The sequence below is a fragment of the Sciurus carolinensis genome, chromosome 1 (genome assembly GCF_902686445.1).
Source record: "Sciurus carolinensis chromosome 1, mSciCar1.2, whole genome shotgun sequence".
NCBI lineage: Eukaryota > Metazoa > Chordata > Mammalia > Rodentia > Sciuridae > Sciurus > Sciurus carolinensis.
The window spans coordinates 195,591,868-195,610,695 of NC_062213.1; the positions used below are offsets into that span (position 1 = coordinate 195,591,868).

At 56.8% G+C, this 18,828-nt stretch overlaps 1 protein-coding gene across 3 annotated transcripts in view; it reads left to right on the top strand.

Annotated features, from left to right (window-relative positions):
- The window catches only part of Tmco4 (transmembrane and coiled-coil domains 4), an 86,223-nt gene that overhangs the window by 49,186 nt on the left and 18,209 nt on the right, over window positions 1-18,828 (top strand). For all 3 annotated transcript variants that reach the window (XM_047549755.1, XM_047549761.1, XM_047549763.1), the window contains 3 exons: window positions 1,324-1,488; window positions 2,470-2,606; window positions 5,319-5,403. In XM_047549755.1, the coding sequence (XP_047405711.1) occupies window positions 1,324-1,488; window positions 2,470-2,606; window positions 5,319-5,403 (387 nt within the window). The remainder of the gene's footprint in view (window positions 1-1,323; window positions 1,489-2,469; window positions 2,607-5,318; window positions 5,404-18,828) is intronic.

Consider the following 18,828-nt stretch of genomic DNA (forward strand, 5'->3'; position numbering starts at 1 on the left):
CATCCTTTCAGATGTAGAGACCCAGATTCCAAAGGGCACCTTGCCTTACCTGAGTCACAGGCAGAAAGCAGCCGTGCTGAGTCCGGATCCCGGGCCAGCAGCACACCCAGGCCCAGCTCCCCTGGCTACACCTGCCGCCTGTTGGAACTGCCGGTCACGTATCCATTCGAGTCCATCTGTCCCTGAGTTGGTGCAGAGCTGGGACAGGATCCCTGCAGACAGGAGAGAGCGGCTGCAGGGTCTCCTTTGTACCCATGCGGCAGCCTGCGGGGAACAGCGCGGCCTCTGGGACGGGCCGGCAGAGGTGCGGAGTTCGTGTCCAGGCCTGGAGGCTCTGGGACACTGGCTCGGTCTGCCCTCATTCTTCCCGTCCTTTGCAAGCGATTACTGTGGCTTGGAGAGCGATCACTGGTGTGAGCCAGACAACAGGAGAGACCTGCACCAAACGCAGGATGTGGAAATGAACCGTGACTTCAGAACGTGATGAGCCCTCAGGGGAAGGTGCAGGGAGCCTTTGACATTTCCGAAGGGGCCCAGCAGGCTGCCCAGTGGAGACTGGACTCTGCAGGGCAGGGAGAGAGCTAGGGGAGCCCATGGCAGACCCAGGAGCTAGAGGGGGTTCAAGGTGGGTGTTAGAGGAGGTTTGTGTTTGAAAAGGTCCCGTGGGCCTCAGGGGGAGCAGATCGGGTGCCCCTCTGCAGCAGGGCGAGAGGAAGGGAGGCTGGCAGCCCTGGTCACACCCCTGCTGGACACCGGCCACTAGGGCCCCCGCTGCCTCCTCACCTTCCACGGATCATTTTCCATTTCTGTTTCTTAGGTGAGGAAATCAAGGCCCAGGGAAACGGGACCACCCAGCCAAGTTGGGCTCAAGTCCCTCTTCCCCCCGTTTCCAACTGCTCCCCAGCGTTTGTTGAACCAAAGTGCCCCCCCCAGCCACCTGCTGGTCCCACAGTTGGCAGCTGGAGGCGGGAATGGATTCCTCAGGGTGGGATAAAATGATGCTTCACGGATGCAGCAAACCCCTCCTTCTTACAGCCTCCCTGTGAAGGGAGATAACTCGCCTCTCCTCACTTCACAGATGAGCAAAGTGAGGCTCAAGGTCAGAGAGGGATGTCCCCAAGGTCACCTACCTACCAGTGAGGGCAGGAGTTGAAGGCGCTCCTGGGACTGCCCCGCAGGACGGCCCAGTGAGCAGCAGCCAGGGGCTGGGCCTCCCGTCTTCCCCGCTGGGCTGAGCAGCCCCTGGTGGCTGCGGCCTGGGTCAGAGGGGTGGGGCATCCTCTTCCAGGGCAGGAGAGACACCACCTCCCTCGTTCTCCGCAGGCACCTTCAGCGCGCCCTGGGCTGCCCTGGCTCGCAGCCAGGAGCAGTACTGCCTGGCCTGGGAGGCCAAGTACCTGATGGAGCTCGGCAACGCCCTGGAGACCCTCCTCAGTGGTCTCGCCAACATGGTGGCCCAGGAGGCCCTCAAGTACACCGTGCTGTCTGGTAAGCCCCCAGCCATGGAAGCCTCGGTGGCCCCATACCCTGCCTGCCCGCCGCCCCCAGGTGCTGGAGAGGAAGGGAGTTCACGGTCTTTGGGAAGAGACAGGTCAGCAGCCAGTCACAGAATATGTCTGCCAGACAAGCCACCCCAAATCTCCATGGCCCCCAATAGCAGCCACGTGTAACAGCCCAGGAGCTGTGAGGCTGGGTGGCTCATCTCTGCTGGGCCTGCTCTCGTGTCTGCAGGTTAGACAGCTGTCCCCGGCGAGGCCAGCCCTGCCTGGGGCGAAGAGAGCAACTTGGCTGTGCTCCAGGTGTCTCCTCGTCCCAGCCCACGCCCATGCCCGCAGGGGATGTGCCAGAAAGCCCACCCCAGCCAGGTGCAGGGGCACAGGCCTGTAATTCCAGTGGCTCAGAGGCTGAGGCAGGAGGATGGCGAGTTCAAAGCCAGACTCAGCAACTTCGCAAGGCCCTAGGCAACTCAGCGAGTCGCGATCTCTAAATAAAATATTTTTAAAGGGCTGGGGATGTGGCTCCGGGGTTCAGTGCCCCAGGGTTGGTTCAACCCCTGGTACCAAATAAATAAATAAATAAAGAGAAAGGCCACCCACTCCCAAGTCCAGTTCAAGGCGCACGCTCACTAACATCTCTTTGGCCAAAGCAAGTCGCAGGGCTGCCTGCGGTGGGGATAGACAGGGAGGGGCACTGCAGAGATAGAGGCAAGTGGGAGGACTGGGGTGCGGTAACAGATCGAGGCCACCCTCGGACTCTCACACATGAAATGTGCTCGGGCAGAAGAGACTTAGTCCACGTGTCAGAAACGCTTAAGTTCTAAACTTGTCCTTTACTCTTGAGAGTCTGACCACCCTGGGAAAACCTGGAGGCTCCAGTTGGAGACTGTGGGCCTTCCCTCCAGCCTCCACGAGCCAATCGCTTCCCTAGAAAGACACCCGGCTTCATCGCTGCTGTCCTCCCCTCCCCCAGGCATCGTGGCTGCCCTGACCTGGCCAGCCTCGCTCCTCAGCGTCGCCAACGTCATCGACAACCCCTGGGGGGTGTGTCTCCATCGATCGGCAGAAGTTGGCAAGCACCTGGCCCACATCCTGCTCTCCAGACAGCAGGTACCCGGCAGGGGCTGTGGGTGGGGACAAGACGGGAGGCCACCTAGGGGGGTGACTTGGCAGCAAGTCTACTTGGAGGTAGCCTTAGGGCTTTGGGTATGGGTGGTCTTTGTGGACCCTCCGGCTCAAGTCCTGAAAGTGTCCTAGTAAGGAGCAGTAGAATTGTGGACCACGCATCTCTTGCAAGCAGTTGGTGAGGACTGAATACAGGGGCATCTGCAGCCCCGGGCGGGGGTCAAGCAGAGGCAAAAGTGGCTCCTGTGTATCAGCTTTAATTAGAGAGTTCAGCCATACGGTTGGGCTCACTGGGTGGTATTTCAGTGAAAACCCCTGACGCAGTTTGCAGGGAAGTTGAGATCAAGTCCGCAAGACCGCCCGCGCACCTCTGCTGGCCGCAAGTGGAACTCCCACGTCCAGCGGCCACGGGCTTCTTCCTAGAATTACCCAGTGATGGTCAGAGGGAATCTAGTGGCCCAAATACTCCAGGAAACGGTTAGGAAAAGAAACCATTACAGTACATTTAAAAATTGAATCCAGTCAAGATGTGTTTACCAAGGAAGTGAAACTGTCCCCTTCGAAATAAAATGGAGTAATGGACACAAACATTTGAGAAATAGTATCAGAGATGGCCATGTTGTTAGGATTTGTTTGACTGCAAGTGGGAGAAAACCAATACCAGTGGCTTTGAGGAGGTAGAAGTTTATTTTTCCTAGAAAAACCTGGAACGATCCCGAGACCCTCAAATGGTGTGCAGTGGAGAAGAGACCCAGGTTCCAGCCACCCGCCCTGCTGTTGCTGGTCCTGACCTCTGGGTCCAAGGTGGCCGCATCTGAGCTCCAGTAGCAGGAGAAAGGAGGAGCTGATGGAGAAGGAGCCCAGGACTTCCTGCGGGTCAGCTGAGTCTCGCTGGCCAGAGCCCAGTCACAGGACACACCGAGCTGCCTCGGAGGCCAGGAAATGGTCCTTATTCTGAGTGGCAATGAAGCCAGCTGAAAATCAGTACCATGGCTACGAGGAAGGGGAGGGTTCAAGAGACGCCTGGCAGTGTCCGCCACTGTGCGTACGTGGCCTGAGAAGCCGAGCGCTCCATCCAACCCCTGAATCTTGGTGCAAAAACAAATACACACAAAACCAAAGTCCTTCAGCAGCTTTGGCTGCAATGCAAAGACCGAAGCAGCTCTGGCTAAACAAGTCTCCCACGTGACAGTCACGTCTCAGTGGCCAAGGCAGGGTGTATTCACCTCCTGTTACAACGAATTACCACAGACGCACTCGCCCTGAATGTATTCTCTTCTACAAATTTATTCTCACGGCTCTGGAGAGCAAAGTCCAAATGCATCCACAGAGCTGCGTCCCAGGGACACTCCCGGGTGGCACCCGCCTCTGCCTTTTCCAGCTTCCCAAGGCCACTGCATCCATTGGCTGGCGGCCCCTCCCCCATCCTCAAACCCAGCGATGCCTGTCACACCTTCGGATCTCTCTCTATTGCTGCCATCATCTCATTGCCTTCTGTCCAAGTGACACATCCTGCCTCCCTCTTATAAGGACGCCTTTGATGACCTTGGGCCACCCAGATAATTGGGGATCACCTCCCCATCTCGAGTCCCTCTTCTGTATGAGGTGGTATTCTCAGGTTGCAGGGATTAGGGTGCATCTCCCGCATGGTGACTTCACGGAGTTGGGAACCCCGGCTCCTGCCGTCTCGTGGTCACTCATCCGGAGCACCTGGCTTCTCTCTGTGGTCGGGGAAGCAGAAGTCACAGTTGTCACTCATCCCCAGTCCTGTGACCACTCCCAGCTACCAAGGAGACAGGGAAACTTCATCTTTGGCTGGGCCAGGAAAACTCAGTTCCAGTACCGAAGGTCAGAGCAGGAAAACTCAGTTCCAGTACCGAAGGTCAGAGGGGAGGAGGGATATTGGGAGATGACGCAGTTTTTGCCACAAAGTTTCTACAGCATTTCATGGAGGCTTTTCTATTGTAGGAATTAGATCAGGGCAGTAGAGTAGGTACTGGGGTAACAGTAAGGGAAAGGAATAGTGGGGAGGCAGGGCGGGCCTCTGGAACTTGCCTGCCGAGCCTCCTTCCCTGTGAATTGTACCCAGAGACCCCAGACAGAGTTCTTTGTCTTTAGAGACTTACCAAAATAACTTGCCTTTCCTATGGGTCGTGAGCCCAAAGAATCCTCTTTAATCTGACTTTGTACCCAATCTTGTCATCTGAAACCAATACTTTGTGCCCCACCTTCCTATCTATAAATGAAGCAGCTGTCCCTCTTTGCATGTCCCTCCATGTCCCTCTTTGCATTTTTACCCATCACGCCTGGGGTTCCTTCCGTCTAACTGCCCCCCTCCCGCCCCAGAGGGGTCTCACTGCAGTCTCTGGCCACAGGCTGATTTTAGTCCGAGGAAAGGAGCCCTCTCGATTGATTAGTCGTGTCTCCCAAGGAAGAGAGGGTGGCCGATACTGGTTTGAGATGACAGGGAAGGAACCCCACCAGAGGTTGCCTGCTGGCCTTGGAGGAGCTGGCAGGGGCTCTCTTGCCTGAACGAGGGGCTACTCTGCTGATGAAGACAGCAGAGCTGGGACCCCGAATGGCACATATGTGACTCATTAAAGGAGAAACGGCCACTAAGGAATGTGCAAAGGCCACCCTGGTGCTATGCTGGAACTGGCTTTCCCCCCTCCAGACACCTGTGTCCTTGCTCCCCAGGGCCAGCGACCTGTCACCTTGATTGGATTCAGCCTGGGAGCCAGAGTTATCTACTTCTGTCTGCAAGAGATGGCTCAGGAGAAAGGTGAGTCCCGCTTATTGTCACAGACGAAAACCCTTCCCAGGTTGGTCACTCAGGCCAGAGAGGTTCTGAGCCCGGGGCCCCTGGCTTTGAAAGTTTGTTCCTAGTTCTCAGAAATACGAGTTAATAGTTTTAAAACAGGGAAATCGTTAAGCCATCGTAAAATGATTCATTCATTCTTTCCACACATAAATTGGAGTGGGTGGACGAGCCCATGTTGACATTGCTCCTTCTGTTCGGATGCATGTGGGCAGGACACGGTCCCTCCGAGGGCGCTAGGGGAGGCTCCCTCCCCGCCTCTCCCGGCTCTGGCCGCGGCCTTCCTTGATGTCGCTAGGCTTGCAGATGCTTCACCGTGATCTCTGCCTCCACCTTCCCAAGGCTCTCTCTCTTGTAAGGATGGTGTCATTGTCCTGAGGGCCCACTGGACTCCAGGATGACCTCATCTCAAGACCTCTAACTTAATTACACCAGCAAAGATGCTTTTTCCAGAAAAGGTTTCATTCCCAAGCTCTGGGTGGACGAACCCCCCCCACCCCACCTCCCACAGATGCCTGAGGAGGGACTCGTGCCCCGGCCCTCCTTGCTGTGTCAAGGCAGCAGGAAGCCTGAGGGCCCGGCCACTGGCCTCTGGTGGTAAGGGCTCCAGGGCAGAGGCTGTGGGGAGGCCGGTGGCTGGGTAGTGAGTCCCAGAGCTTGGAGCCCTTGTGCTCACCGGTCCAGGGACGGGGCTGTCCTCCCTGCTGGTGGCTCCTCGCAGCAGCAGGACTCCGAGACAAGCAAAAGAACAGAGTCGGGCAGAGGAGCAGGAAGGGGCTGGAGAGACAGCACCCGTGCCCGCCCGCCTACACCGAACGCCTCCCTGGCCTCAGTTTCCCTTCTCGTACTCTCGGCGACCCCACCCCAAGGGTCTTTCTGAGAGGCAAGCGAGGTGCCCCATTTTTACCACTCCTCGAACCCCTGGCTGACCCGTCAGTGCAAGGACGTCGTTGTGTAGTTTTAGCCTGTCAGAGTCACTACCCCACAGGGGCCACCTGTCCTTGGTCATCCGAGCAGGCCCAACAATCACTGCCCAGCTTCCGGCCGGCTGGGGCAGGGGCGGGAAGGCCTGCCAGCGGTGGGACCCGGAAGCCTCGGTCAGGTTCTGTTTTCAGAGTCTTCACTCCCACAGGCGCAGAGCGGCCTGACTCGCGCGTGCTGTGGACAGGTGACGAAGCAGGGCCCCAGCACTAACGAGGCTGAGACCAGAGCCCTTGTCCCAGGCACAGTGCAGGGTGGACGTGCTGTCGCGGCATTGACCGTAGCAGGGCCGCACTGCCGGGCGCGGGCTCTGCCCTGGGTCCCTTCAGCCCTCCTCCCTCCCTGGTTTGATCCACACCTGTGAAAGCTACACCAGGCAGCTCTGCCCTGGTTCCACTGGCTATGGGTAGCCTGGGACCACCATGCAACAGGCCCGGGCAGCCATCCAGGGCCATGCTCACCAGGAAAATCCAGGCTGGGGTCAGAGGTTAGCAAAAACTGGCAAGGAAGCAGGGTGAATTTCAGTGAAGGTAGAGGACGCTGGGCCTCCGCCTCTGCCCTAGGCACACCAGTGAGCAACCTTCTTCCCCACCCCACCTGCTCCAGGGAGTCCACCTGGGCCAGTGGCCTGCTGGGAGGATCCCTCCAGAGACCCACCTTGTCTCCCCACTCTCAGCTCTTACCCACTTCAGGAAATGACTCTCTTGAAGTCACAACAGCTCCCTTGACTCGTACTCAACAGTGCCTTTTTCCTTTCTACTACTTTGTGCAAATGATGACTTCAGTGTTCAAATCTCTCAGGGAAAATGCAGGGCAGGACTTCTCAACAGTAGAAGATAGAATCTACTATGCCACAAAGACACGTGGTTTTATAGAGAGGAAGGATGGGTGTCTCGGTCAGCTCTGGCTGTAGCGATGCTGCATAACAAAGAACCCCATAACTCAGGAGGCTGGGGTGCAGCAACACGTATGTTCATGGGTGGTGGTGTGGTTGATCTGAGATGACCTCTGAGAGGTTGGCAGGCCTGGATCCAGGCTCAGTTCTAGAGAGGTTAAAGGGCAGCAGCTACCCAGGGAGTGCTCAGTTCATGGCAGGAGAGTGCCAGAGCCAGGCAAGCCAGGTGTGCAAATTTAAGACTTCTGCTTGCATCACATTCACTAACATCCTGTCTCTTCTCAATTGCTGTAAATCCACCTCTCCAAACCCAGTGGCTGAATTCAATCAGCAATGCCCAGGGAACCTCTCTCAATCCCCGGGGGAGCTAAGCAGCTCTTTCTCTGCCGGCCTCACTCCTGCAGTTGTAGTTGGAGCCGGAACCCCTCGTGAGTCTGGCCGTCAGCCAGCCCAGGCTCCTCCCTGCCCCCGAAGTCTGCTTCTCCCAGGGAGGCCTTTGAAAAGCTGCCGGCCACCCCACGGCTCTCATCTTGCTCCCTTCCTGGTCACCTGTTGTGCACCCATCCACACGCCCTCTGCCCAGTTCACTGCTTGGAGCGGCGGGGTCTTGGGAACAGAGGCCGTTCTGCACTGAGGAGGAGGCTCAGCTCCACCTCCAGACATAAAGCACGCGCTGCTGCAGGCCAGGCCTCCCGGGCCTGCGGAGCAAGCTGAGTTAATTACCATTGGCCACTTGGCCGACCATCGGCTGTCTCTGGAGTGTGTCTGGAAGCTGGTGAGAGGGAAGAGGGAGGCAGGTGGCCTCTTGGTGGCAGGTGGGTTAGCATGACTCTGGGACGTGCCTGGGTGACAGCTATGGGTGGGTGGGATCCCCAAAGAAGCTTCCCCCACCCCGCATCTTCTGACTGCTCCCATCCCTGGATCTTCCCCGCCCCATGAAGAATTTGGGCTTCTGAATTAGATAGACCAGCATTTTCTCCCGGGTGTATCATTAACTAACTGTGGGACCCTGGGTGAGGCAGTGGGGAACTGAGGGGACTCACCCCAGAGCCAAGCCTGTGAGCACGGCCTCCCTGGCAGTCCTCTGGGGTTGGGGCCAAGGAAGCTGCTGGGAACCAGAGCAGAGCCTTTCTCGCTGACCTGCCTTAACCCACCCAGAAACAGAGTGAATGAGGACATGGACACACACACTCACTCACAAAGACCCACTTGCACGCTTGGGCCCTGCCCCCAGCTGGGCAGTGGCAGGACAGCAGCAAGAGGTGGGTTTCTGTCATCACGTGGTGGGCCACAGAGCTCCTCCCCGCCAGAAGCCACTGCCCTGGAGTTAGGACACCTGGTGTGAATTCAGACCCAGCCGGGCCAGTCCTGACCGTGACTGATGCACAGTTTGTAGCAGTGTCTCCACTGAGGTTGTGGTAAGGGTTACGTTGTCGGCAATTGTGTCAGCGTTCGTCACTGTGACAAAGCACCCGAGATAATCAGCTTTTGGGAGGAAGGGTTTATCTTGGCTCCCGTGTGGGAAGTTGCCACCCATAGCCAGTCGGCCTGTCCTTCTGCAGTCTGGCTGGGCGGTGCATCAAGGTGGGAGGTGTGTGGCGGAGGAAGCTGCTCCCCTCACAGCCAGAAGCAGGGGAGAGAGGAAGGGGCTGAGGACCCAGATCTCCTCCAAGGGCTCCCCCACCAATATCCTAGCTTCCTCCAACCAGGCCCCGCCTCTTAAAGGTCCCACCACCTCCCAACAGCACCACAGGCTGCAGACCAAGCCTCAACACTGCGGCCTTTGGGAGACATTCGTCCCAATCCTAACAGTGACAGTGGAAGTGTGGGCACGCAATAGCACGTGCCGAGCATGCATAACAGCAGGAACTGTCCAGAGCGTCACTAATGGGGTCAGCATGTGGGTGGCCTAGACAGCAGACGTTGCTGAAGAAAACTGGGCCTCCCACAAAGGTCAGGGCCTGCAGCCACACCCGCCTGCTCCTCCTCAGCCGCCCTTCTCCGAGCCCCACCTGTGTCGCTGGGGGGCCTCTTCCAGGTTCCAGTCGCCCATGATCTTGAATGGACGCCACATCCTTTGCCCAGCGCTGCTGTCCCACATCTGAGTCACCCCAGCTCGCTGCCTGGTCTCAGACAGCCCCGATGATTTAACACCCAATTAATCTGCACTCGGAGGAGACCCTCTCTTAATTGCAAGAAAGCTGTCATTATCTGAGTTAGGGGATGAATAAGAGGAATTACTCTAATACATTCGAATCCACTAATTGTTTTCTGGAGCCCCTTGAGAGCCAGGAATGAAATGTAGCAATAAATCCCAGAATCACCCAGAGCCACGGTCCTACCACCAGCCTGGCCCTCCCTCCTTCCTCTTGCTGACAAAGACTGCTATAGAATTCTGTCCTCACACTTCGTCTCCCTTTCGGGTGGATGCTACAAGTCTTGAGGGATCTGCCCTTGGACTCTGCCACTGTTCATGGGGGCTCCTTGCTGCAGGCCTGCTCTTCCCTCATGGTCAGCTTCTTTTCACATATGTGTCGACTGCAAGCCATTTGAGGGCAAGGACCTGTCTGACCTCTATACCTCCTGTACCTGGAATAAAGCCAACAGAGGGTGCGGGCTCTAGGAGTGGGGGAATCTCAGTTAAAATCCGCCACTGCAGTCTTTCACAGCGTATCAGTCAGAGTAGGCTAGGTGATGCTGCAGTGACAAGCATCCCCAACTCTTATAGGTTTCACATAACAAAGGTTCATTTTTCGCTTGTGCTGCCTGTCCACTGTGGGTAGGCAGGGAGCATTGAGCATTCACTCAGACGGCCAGGATAAGGAGGGTCATCGCCTTAACATGAGCCTTACCAGGTCCAAGTCAAAGAATGTGAGCTATGTGCTGGCTCTTAAAAACCACTTTAAAGCACACATGGAAGCACGCGCCCCACCAGGCAGGTAGCCCTCCGCTGTCCCCTGCATTTTTCAGAGAAGAGAGAGACTTAGAGAAAGGAGAGCAGTTTACCCCAGAACTTGGATTTTGACCTGATTTTTCAGCCCCAGAACTCTGCTTTTATCTTGTGATTTCATTTCAGCCGCACCCCATGGGGTGTTCTCCCTCAGTGTTGCATCCCAGACCAGACCTGGCAGACAGGGAGCTAAAACCAGCCTCACTCCACCACTCAGGCGTATGAAGCACCTACAGCCTCCTGTGCTGGGCTTTGGGGAGGCAGCAACCCAGCCTCCGTCCCCACAGAGCTTCCAGTCTGTGGAAACAAGCTGCCCTCCTGAGACCTGAGTTGGGGTCTTGCAGAGCGGGTGTGGAGGTCAGCGAGGATGCATGGCCATCTCCTGACAGACAGCAGGCACGTAGGTGGCGTTCTTCCACACCGTTGTGCTCAGAGGCCGCCTGCAGGGGCTGCCGTTTCTCTGCCTGGGCATCCTGGAGACTTACCTCCACCGCTCCTGACCCGTGAGCACGTGGCTCAGGAAACAGCAGCAGTCACAGGAGCCGGCCCCCAGGACGCAGAGTCAGGGACTGAAACAGGCCCCAGCCCCCTCTGCTCCCCCTGCAGCCCCAGGTGATGCGGTCAGGTCTCTGGAAACCCCCTGGGCTCTCGCCTCGTGATCCCAGCCATCTGGAAGGCTCTGCAGAGCTTTCCCCATTTGGCATTCAGATTCTCTGAGTGGCCTGTCACAGCCAGCTGTGCCCAGGTTGAGTGGGAAGGGTGACTCCCAGCGGAACCCCTTCCCGCCCCCTCGCCTGGTTTGGTTTGGGGCTGGGGATCTAGCCTGCCTCCCACAGCTCCCCCCCCAGCGCTCCCGGGTCTGGGGAAGGGTCCTGTGGACGTTGTGTGCAGCCGAGGAACCTTCCTTCAGACTGAAATAGGCCCAGGTTCCTGAAGGGCTGGGGAAGCGGCTCGGGGTGGAGCATGTGCTAGACACGCCCAAGGCCCTGGGTTCAGTGTCCAGCCGCACACACGCACACGCACACACACGCGCACACACATGCACACGTGCACGCACAAAACTGGAACGCAAAGTGGAACAAAGGATTTCTACTTTACCTAACAGCTGCAGGACCATTGCTTCCCCTACCTTTTTAGGTTTCATATATACACGATAAGTACATAAAGAGGGTGAGTCAGAGAGAGGGGCAGGGGCCCAGATTTTGCTGGCGCCTGCTGAGATCCCTGCTACCTGCTGGATGACCGACTGACTCTTTCTAATCCTTGTCATCTCGGAAGGGCAGACCGCACCTGGTGGGGGCGTGGGGCGAGCCAGGTCTCTGAAAGCGGACTACTTCACACTTATTTCAAGAAGCCACTTTTCCAAATGCTCCAGAGCCTGGGTCTCCCTTCCATGGAGCATGGGGGAAGGGATCCAAGTCCCGAGCTGTTCATTATTAGGCACTTGCTGTGTGCCAGTCTCTGCTAAGCATTTTACATGCTATGTTACCCTCCCCATGATCCTCTGAGGTCTTAATCATACCCATTTTACAGATGAGGGTGCTGAGGCCTTTGGAGGTGAGGTGGTAACTAGACCAGGGTCACAGAACTAGCAGCAGTGAAGCCAGACTTTGGATCCGTGGCCACCGACCTGTGTCCTGATTCACAGCTTGATGGCTAAGCTTTACAGCATCCAAAGGCGGGAATTGTTACCTCCGTTTTCAGCTAAGGAAGCGCAGGCTCCATGTGGGGCAGATGACTTGCCTGGTAGGTCCCTCAGGATTTGGGGTGTAGCTTCCTGAGACCTCCAGTTGCCCATCCTTCAGCCACACCCAGTGTCCCCTCAGCACGAGAAGGAACCTGGGGGTTCAGAACAACCAGCTCCTGCCTCCCCAGGTCCAGGCATGGGCCTGTGCCCCTGTTCCCACTGCCCAGAGCACTCCCGCCCCACCAAGCCCAAGTGCAACTGCTGGGACACACCAGCCGGGGCTCCATCCCAACCTCAGCGGAAGGGACACGCAGACCCCAGAGTGTTTGGAAAAGCTGCTTCTTGAAAAAACCTGTGAACTGTCAGACTTCAGAGACCTGACTTGCCGTGTTACACACACACACACGCCAGGCGCAGGGGGCCGTTGGTTCCGCCGTTGATATGGGTGGGTTTTATATCTTGGAATTCAACCAGCAGCAGATTAAAAAAACTTGAAAAATACAGAAGAGAATTGGGTTTGTACTGAGCGTGCACAGACTTCATCTTATCACTGTCCCCTGAACAATACAGCACGACAGCCACTGTATCGCATTTGGGTTGCGTTGGGTGTTAGAAGTCTCTAGAGATGGTGTAACGTATCCGGGAGGCGTGCGTAGGCTTAACACAAGCACCTCGCCGTTTCATCTAAGGGACTTGAACACCCTGGGATCTGGTTCACAGGGGTCCCTGAACCAACGCCTCTCAGGTACCAAGGGGCTGTTCTTAAGGAGACGGCACACGTGCACACATGTGCGCACACACACACACACACACCACACTCACAGTGTGAAGCCGCCCCAGGCCCTGCAGTACTGAGATGTCAGTCTTCAAATGCTGGGGACACCACTGCTCTCATTAGAGTCAGCAGCTGTGGCAAACGGTCATTTATTTAGGGGACTAATGAACAGATGACCCTGTTCTTTCTGCTGTCTCACTGAGGGCGGAGGGTGGACCTGCCCCACCAGCAGAGCCAGGCGTACGTGCTGAGGTCCAGGCGATGGTTTTATGAGCTCTACCCCTCATGGCGTCCTCGGGAGGGTGCAGAGACTGAGAGAGTGCACAGCCTGCAGAGGACGAGGCCGGGCCTCTGGGGAGGCTGGCATGAGCTGCCCTGGCCAAGAGAACACCACAGCATACAGGGCCAGGGCCGCTGGTTGACCGTTGTCCAGGCCTCTGGTGACCTCACAGCATGCAGGCTGATCCATTCCAGACTGGCACAGCGAGTGTGCTGCTCCCACCCCTCAGACCCGAGTCGGGATTGCACCTGCCAAATGGCTGGCTGTGCCCTGGGCAGGAAATGAGCACAGCCCGAATCCCAGAGAGGGACACATCCCTGCAGCGGCCTGTCTCCCAGCCAGGGCACGAGCTTGCTTTGGAGTGACCAACCCTCCGACCCCTGCAGTTAGCAGGGGGCAGTGTCTGCTGCCAGGAGGAGCCACTTCTGAGTCCTCACTGTGACCCCACATCTTTTCCATGATTTTGAACATTAACAGTTGAAAGGGAACCAATTCAAATTGCCTCCTACTACTGGCTCACCCAGGAAGTGGCCACACGAACCAAGAATTGCTTCAGCTATTTATGCGTTTATTCTCCTCTTTGTTCCAAAAGCATTGGAAGAGAATTAATTAAAGGTATTACATACTGTCACTCTGGATGGCTCTGTCCACGCAGTTGGGGAGAACTTGGGACTAAGCGGCTCCCCTGAGCCTGTGCTCACCCAGCTAACGGGGGCCTTCGTGGCCCGCTCCAGCTGGGCACTGGGGTCAGTCCATTCCCCTGCCCTGGTTCCCCTCCGCTTCTCCTCTGCAATTCCATCACTTTCACGAGCATCTTCAGGGTGCAAGGAAGCCTGGCAACCAGTTGGGAATGATAAATGAAAGCACTTGGGATAAAGAGCCTAGAAACCCAAGTTCAAATCCAGCCTCTGCTAGTTCCTATCTGGGCGCCCTTGGGCAAGTTACTTCACCTCTCTGAGCTTCGGGCTAGTTGGTATCATGGGGCTATTGATGCCTTTGGGTCTCTTTCTGGGATTTAACCCCGACCACTTACTGAACACTAACTTCAGGGCCAGGCGATGTGCTAAGGGCTTTGTGTATTTCCTCTTATTTAAAATGCAAACAGCCCTAATGTCACAAAAGAAGAGGTGTCTCAGGAAAAGGGTCTACGAGTTCTCAGAGAGAAGGAGAAACGCCACTCAGGACCGGCAGGGTCCTGGGCTTACAGGACGGCAAAGAATTTTAGCTGGCGCCAGTCAGGGGCAGAAAGTTTGGGGTTTTTGTTTGTTTGTTTGTTTTTTCAGGGAAGTAGGTGCGTGTTCAAGGGAAAATGTGGGTCATCTCAAGACAGAGAGGCTTGGGGTGAAGCAAGGAGGACATATCAGGGAGCGTATGAGATCACGAGAGTGAGGGGCGCAGTTCTGGGGTCCCCGCCCTTCTTTTAGAGGAAACCTGGCGACGGCTGGTGTGGAAGGTGTGTGGGATGACCCCAGTCTGGGGATCTCCGGACGGTCAGCTTCTGGTGGCCCGTCCATCTCAGGATCCTCAGGCCAACGTGATCTTCATGAGCTGATCAGTAGGGTCACGTGCTGGGAAGTCCCCTACCTCATCGCTTCCTCGGGTGCCTAGCTCTTTGCTGAATCTGTTTCTTGGGGGTGAATTTAACAGTGGCCAGGGGGATTTACAGGTCTTTCAGGAATTTGGAAGGGAGACTGGCATAGGGGCTGATAGACGGGAAAGTAGGTGCGACTTCTGAATTCACATCTTATTTCCTTGTCTTTGCTTTCAGTCTTCTTTCTACCTTTTTCTCGTCCTTTCTGCCTCACTAAGAGGCGGCTGTGGAGACTCCCACTTGCCTGCGAGGAGTCGAAGGCAAGGACCGTGTCTACGTCTTTCCCTCTGTCACCAGCTCCCGGCCTGGTCTGGAAGGGATAAAGTACCGTAATTGACATTAGTCCTGGCCTAGGATTCAACTCCAGCCCGCGTCGCTGCAAAGCTGGCCTGCCAGGTGCTTGGCGGCCAGCGCGCCTGCTGTCCGTCGGTCACAGGCCTTCCTTTCTCCGTCTCCCCGTCGGTTTGGACTTCCAAGGCTGAGTACTCGGTGCCTCCGAGCTCCAGAGCACAACAGTCTCGTCAGCTCTGTTCTCGGGACAGGGTCGGGGCACTCAGCAGAACGTGGAGTCCCTGGATTCCTGCTTTGGTCCAGACTAAAGGCTGAGCAGCCCCCGGGGTCCTGGAGGGGACACAGCCCCCTTGACCTTAGCAGTCAGCACCTGCTAGAATGTACTTGATCGCATCCTGCACGAGGGGCGTCTCAGTTGCGTAAAGAAGGCAAGGCTGCGTCCTCGGCCTGGCCTCACCCTGGGGCCTGGCCCCCTGCTTCACCATCACAGTGGCCAGTGGAGCTGCCTCACCAGCGTCCCAGATTGGCCACCAGGTGTCCTCGTGAATAAATCCACTTACTTCCAGGCCCAAGTCAGAGCTAGAAGAGCTTCCGGAAACCTTCTTGCCCGACGCCTTCGAGGAAGAGGAGCCGGGAGAGAAGGTGCCCCTAAAGGCCGGGGCCACTGGCCTTCGTGTGGGGAACTGGATGCCATTGTGATGGAGGCCCAGGTACACCCAGGTCCTAGCCTGAACATCACCCTGCTCACCGCCCGGTCCCCAGGAGAAGTGAGCACACAGGCCAGCACCACACGCACCGGCCACCTGCAACCCCAGGAAAGCTGTGCTGGACGGCCTGGCAGGCGTAGCCCCAGAACCCCCGCCCTGGCCAGGGACACAGAGGACGGAAGGCAAAGGACAGAGACAGAGACGACCATCCCCCATTGGGATGAATGCAGGGCCAGGTTCCTGCCCCTTTTTGCAGGGGTCAGGGGCGGCAGGGCCTGGCACCTCTGAGCATGCGCTCTGCAGCTGGGCTACGTCGTCAGCCCGAGTGCAGGGTCACAAGTAGAGACAGTGGCCCTGCCTGTCCTGAGGGCCTGACTGGCTCCGGGGAGGAGACAGACCCTGCCGTCTGGCTCACTGTCACACAGCGACCTGCCCGGCAGTACCTATCACCTGTGGCGTTCTCACACCTGATCAGTCCGGCCGGCAGTGGGGGTGGCCTGGGAAGAAGGTGGGCAGGGACAGGCTGGCCCGGAAGAAAGGAGGCTGAGAACCCCTCTGTCCCCGCCGCCCAGCGCCCGCGAACCCTTCATGCAAAGCGTCCCTAGAGCGTCTTTATTCCCGCACTTTCTCCCTAGCCTCTCTTAGGGCCCTGTTGAGCCATTTGTAGACACACTTCCTGCTCCTGACTGTGAGGTGCATGCAGAAGGAGTTGATTTAGTGAAAAGTTTGCTAACAGTGGCTACAGTTCTCCACGCCACAGGGTTCAGGATCGTGGGCTCAGGTCAGCAAGCCCTGGCTCCACCGCTTACCTACTCCGTGGTCCCTGCAGCGTACATAAGCTCTTCAATCCTTCCTGAATCGCACAGGAGACAAACGGACATGTGCTTCACAAGGAGAAATAAAAGAGCTCATATAAAGCGCCCGACACAGCGTCTGTGCAGAGTAACGCTGAGATGGGCTGAGCTCACCAGGCAGGAGGTGGCCTGAGAGCATTAGAATGAAATAAAGAGCACCTGACACTCATAGATTAATCGAGTTGGTGACCCAGGAGGCCCTACACGTCATCTCAGGGTCCGTACAACGGGCCTTGCTTCATTCCTTCAGCCCCTGAACGTCAGATTGTGGACACATGGACTCCGGGCTCCCAGGGACATTTGACCTCCACACTATACAGGATCCCTCTGACATCACACCTCAGAGGTGTCCACTGGCCCCTGCCTGATTGCTTCTAGTGACAGGAAATGTCCTGCTCCTCTAGGGGCAGTAAGTGAGGGACTTAGGGACTGCAATTCAGTGGGAGTGGATCGCGGGTAGACTGCAGGTCGCGGAGAGCTACCCAGAGTGTGTATTGCTAGAATGTGCCATGAAGTGAGAGAGGTTGACCAGCGCGTCCCCAGTTCTGGCCCTGGGCTTTTCTAAAACACGATCTTATCCATGTTGCCTTTATTATGCAAACTCACAAGAGACAGCGTGGAAAGGTCCCCTGTCCCTGTCACGGTCACGCAGGTGGAGTGGCTGTCCATGCTCACTGACCGAGTTCTCTGCCAGAGTTACAATGTCTGGCATGGGATATGGAGGGGAAGGTCCCCAGGGGCAGATCTTCCTTGGCTCCCGTGAGCCCTGGTGGCCCTCCCTTCCAGCCTCATGGGCAGCCCCCTCCCAGAGGCCACCCCTCCCTGCCTCCGGGCCTGCCCCTCACTCAGAACTTGGCACACACGTGAGTCTCGGTCAATAATAATAATCACACTCAAGTCCAGACCCTCTGCTGCGAAGGAGCGGGCCTCTGTGGGGGGGGGGATTCCATCAGGAAGAAACACCCGCAGCCACACCAATGTACGTATTAATCAATCATCTCAGTTCACGGCATCATGTAATGGAAACCGTATCTAAGGGGTCCTTGCTCGCCGGGCCTGCAGCCAGCACTGTCTGATTGTGTCTTCGAGGGACCTGCCAGGCCTGTTTTGCTGAGCAGAAGATGAAAAGGTTCCTGCCTGCAGGTCAGGGTGTCTCCCATGCTTTGGACTTTCCTGGCAGAGTGAGTTTGGGGGCCCCCGTCACTGCCACCACAGCATGGGCTGTCCCTGCGTGAACTCTGGCCTTTCAGGTCCCTGCAGGTTCTCCCTTGCTCATTATTTCTTCCGTCTTCTGTCCGCTCATTTACTCAGGCATCCATTTATTTATGTCTGCAAAACTCCATCTCTTTCTTCAAAGAATTTGCAGGACACCCAGGACACAGTCACCAAAGCAGTAACCTGTGGGTAAAGAAAGAATCAGGGTCAGAAAAAACATCCACGTGGGGATCAGAAGATCCCAGCAGGGGAGCCAGGTTCGCAGCAGAAGGTGCTCATGCCCCACGGTCAGGCCTGGATCTGAATTCCAGTTCTGCCACCTTCCCAGCAAACAGAAGCCCCCTACCTTGTCTCCAGGCCTCTGTGTCCTTGCCTGAGAAATGCCTCTGGTAGCACTTTCTTCATAGCACCATCGAAAGAGCTAAATGAGATGATACATGAGAAGCACTAAGCAGCGCGGCTGGCCAGCAGTCGGCATTCGGTAGCCACTGTTGTCACCGGTATTGGTGTTTATGACGGTTATTGTCTGCTTACCTGTTATCACCCAGAGCTGTCCCTGAGCTGTGAATCGAGCTATCAGCGTCCTAGCAAAGCAAAAACAGGAAGTCGACTGCCTATTTCTCATGTCTGCCAGGGAGCTGGAGACACCAGCTCCTAGGTGCCCACCTGCCCTTTCAGCCCAGCTCGTTCTGAGAGTCGCACCCTTGCCTTGTAGGAGCTGAGGCAGGGCCTCAGCGACCTTGGCTTCGGCAAGCTGCAGAGGTGGCGCTGGAGGCTGCAGACCTGCCGCTGTGGGGAGGGTGTCCTGCTGGAATAATCTGGAAGGGGCCTGCGGGCTGCCATCCAGGCGTGCAGGGACGCCACGGCAGGGGCTCCGTCTGCTAGTCAGGGCTTCGGCTTCGGTGAGCACCCGGCCACTTGGAAGGCTTCATTAGGCCACAAGTCTCAAGTTGGACTTTGATTCGGTGGCTTTATGTTTCGTAACGGAGCAGCTGCGGGGGATGAGGCTTCCTGGGACTGCCCTGTGTGTCGCCGGCTCAGAGGGCAAGGGAGGCCACGTTCCTCCACAGAAGTCTGGAGGGGATGCGCTGAGCACTTAGATCAGAACCCTCTAGAACCCACCTCCCTAGTCACCTTGGAAGGTGTAGGCTTTATTTTACCTG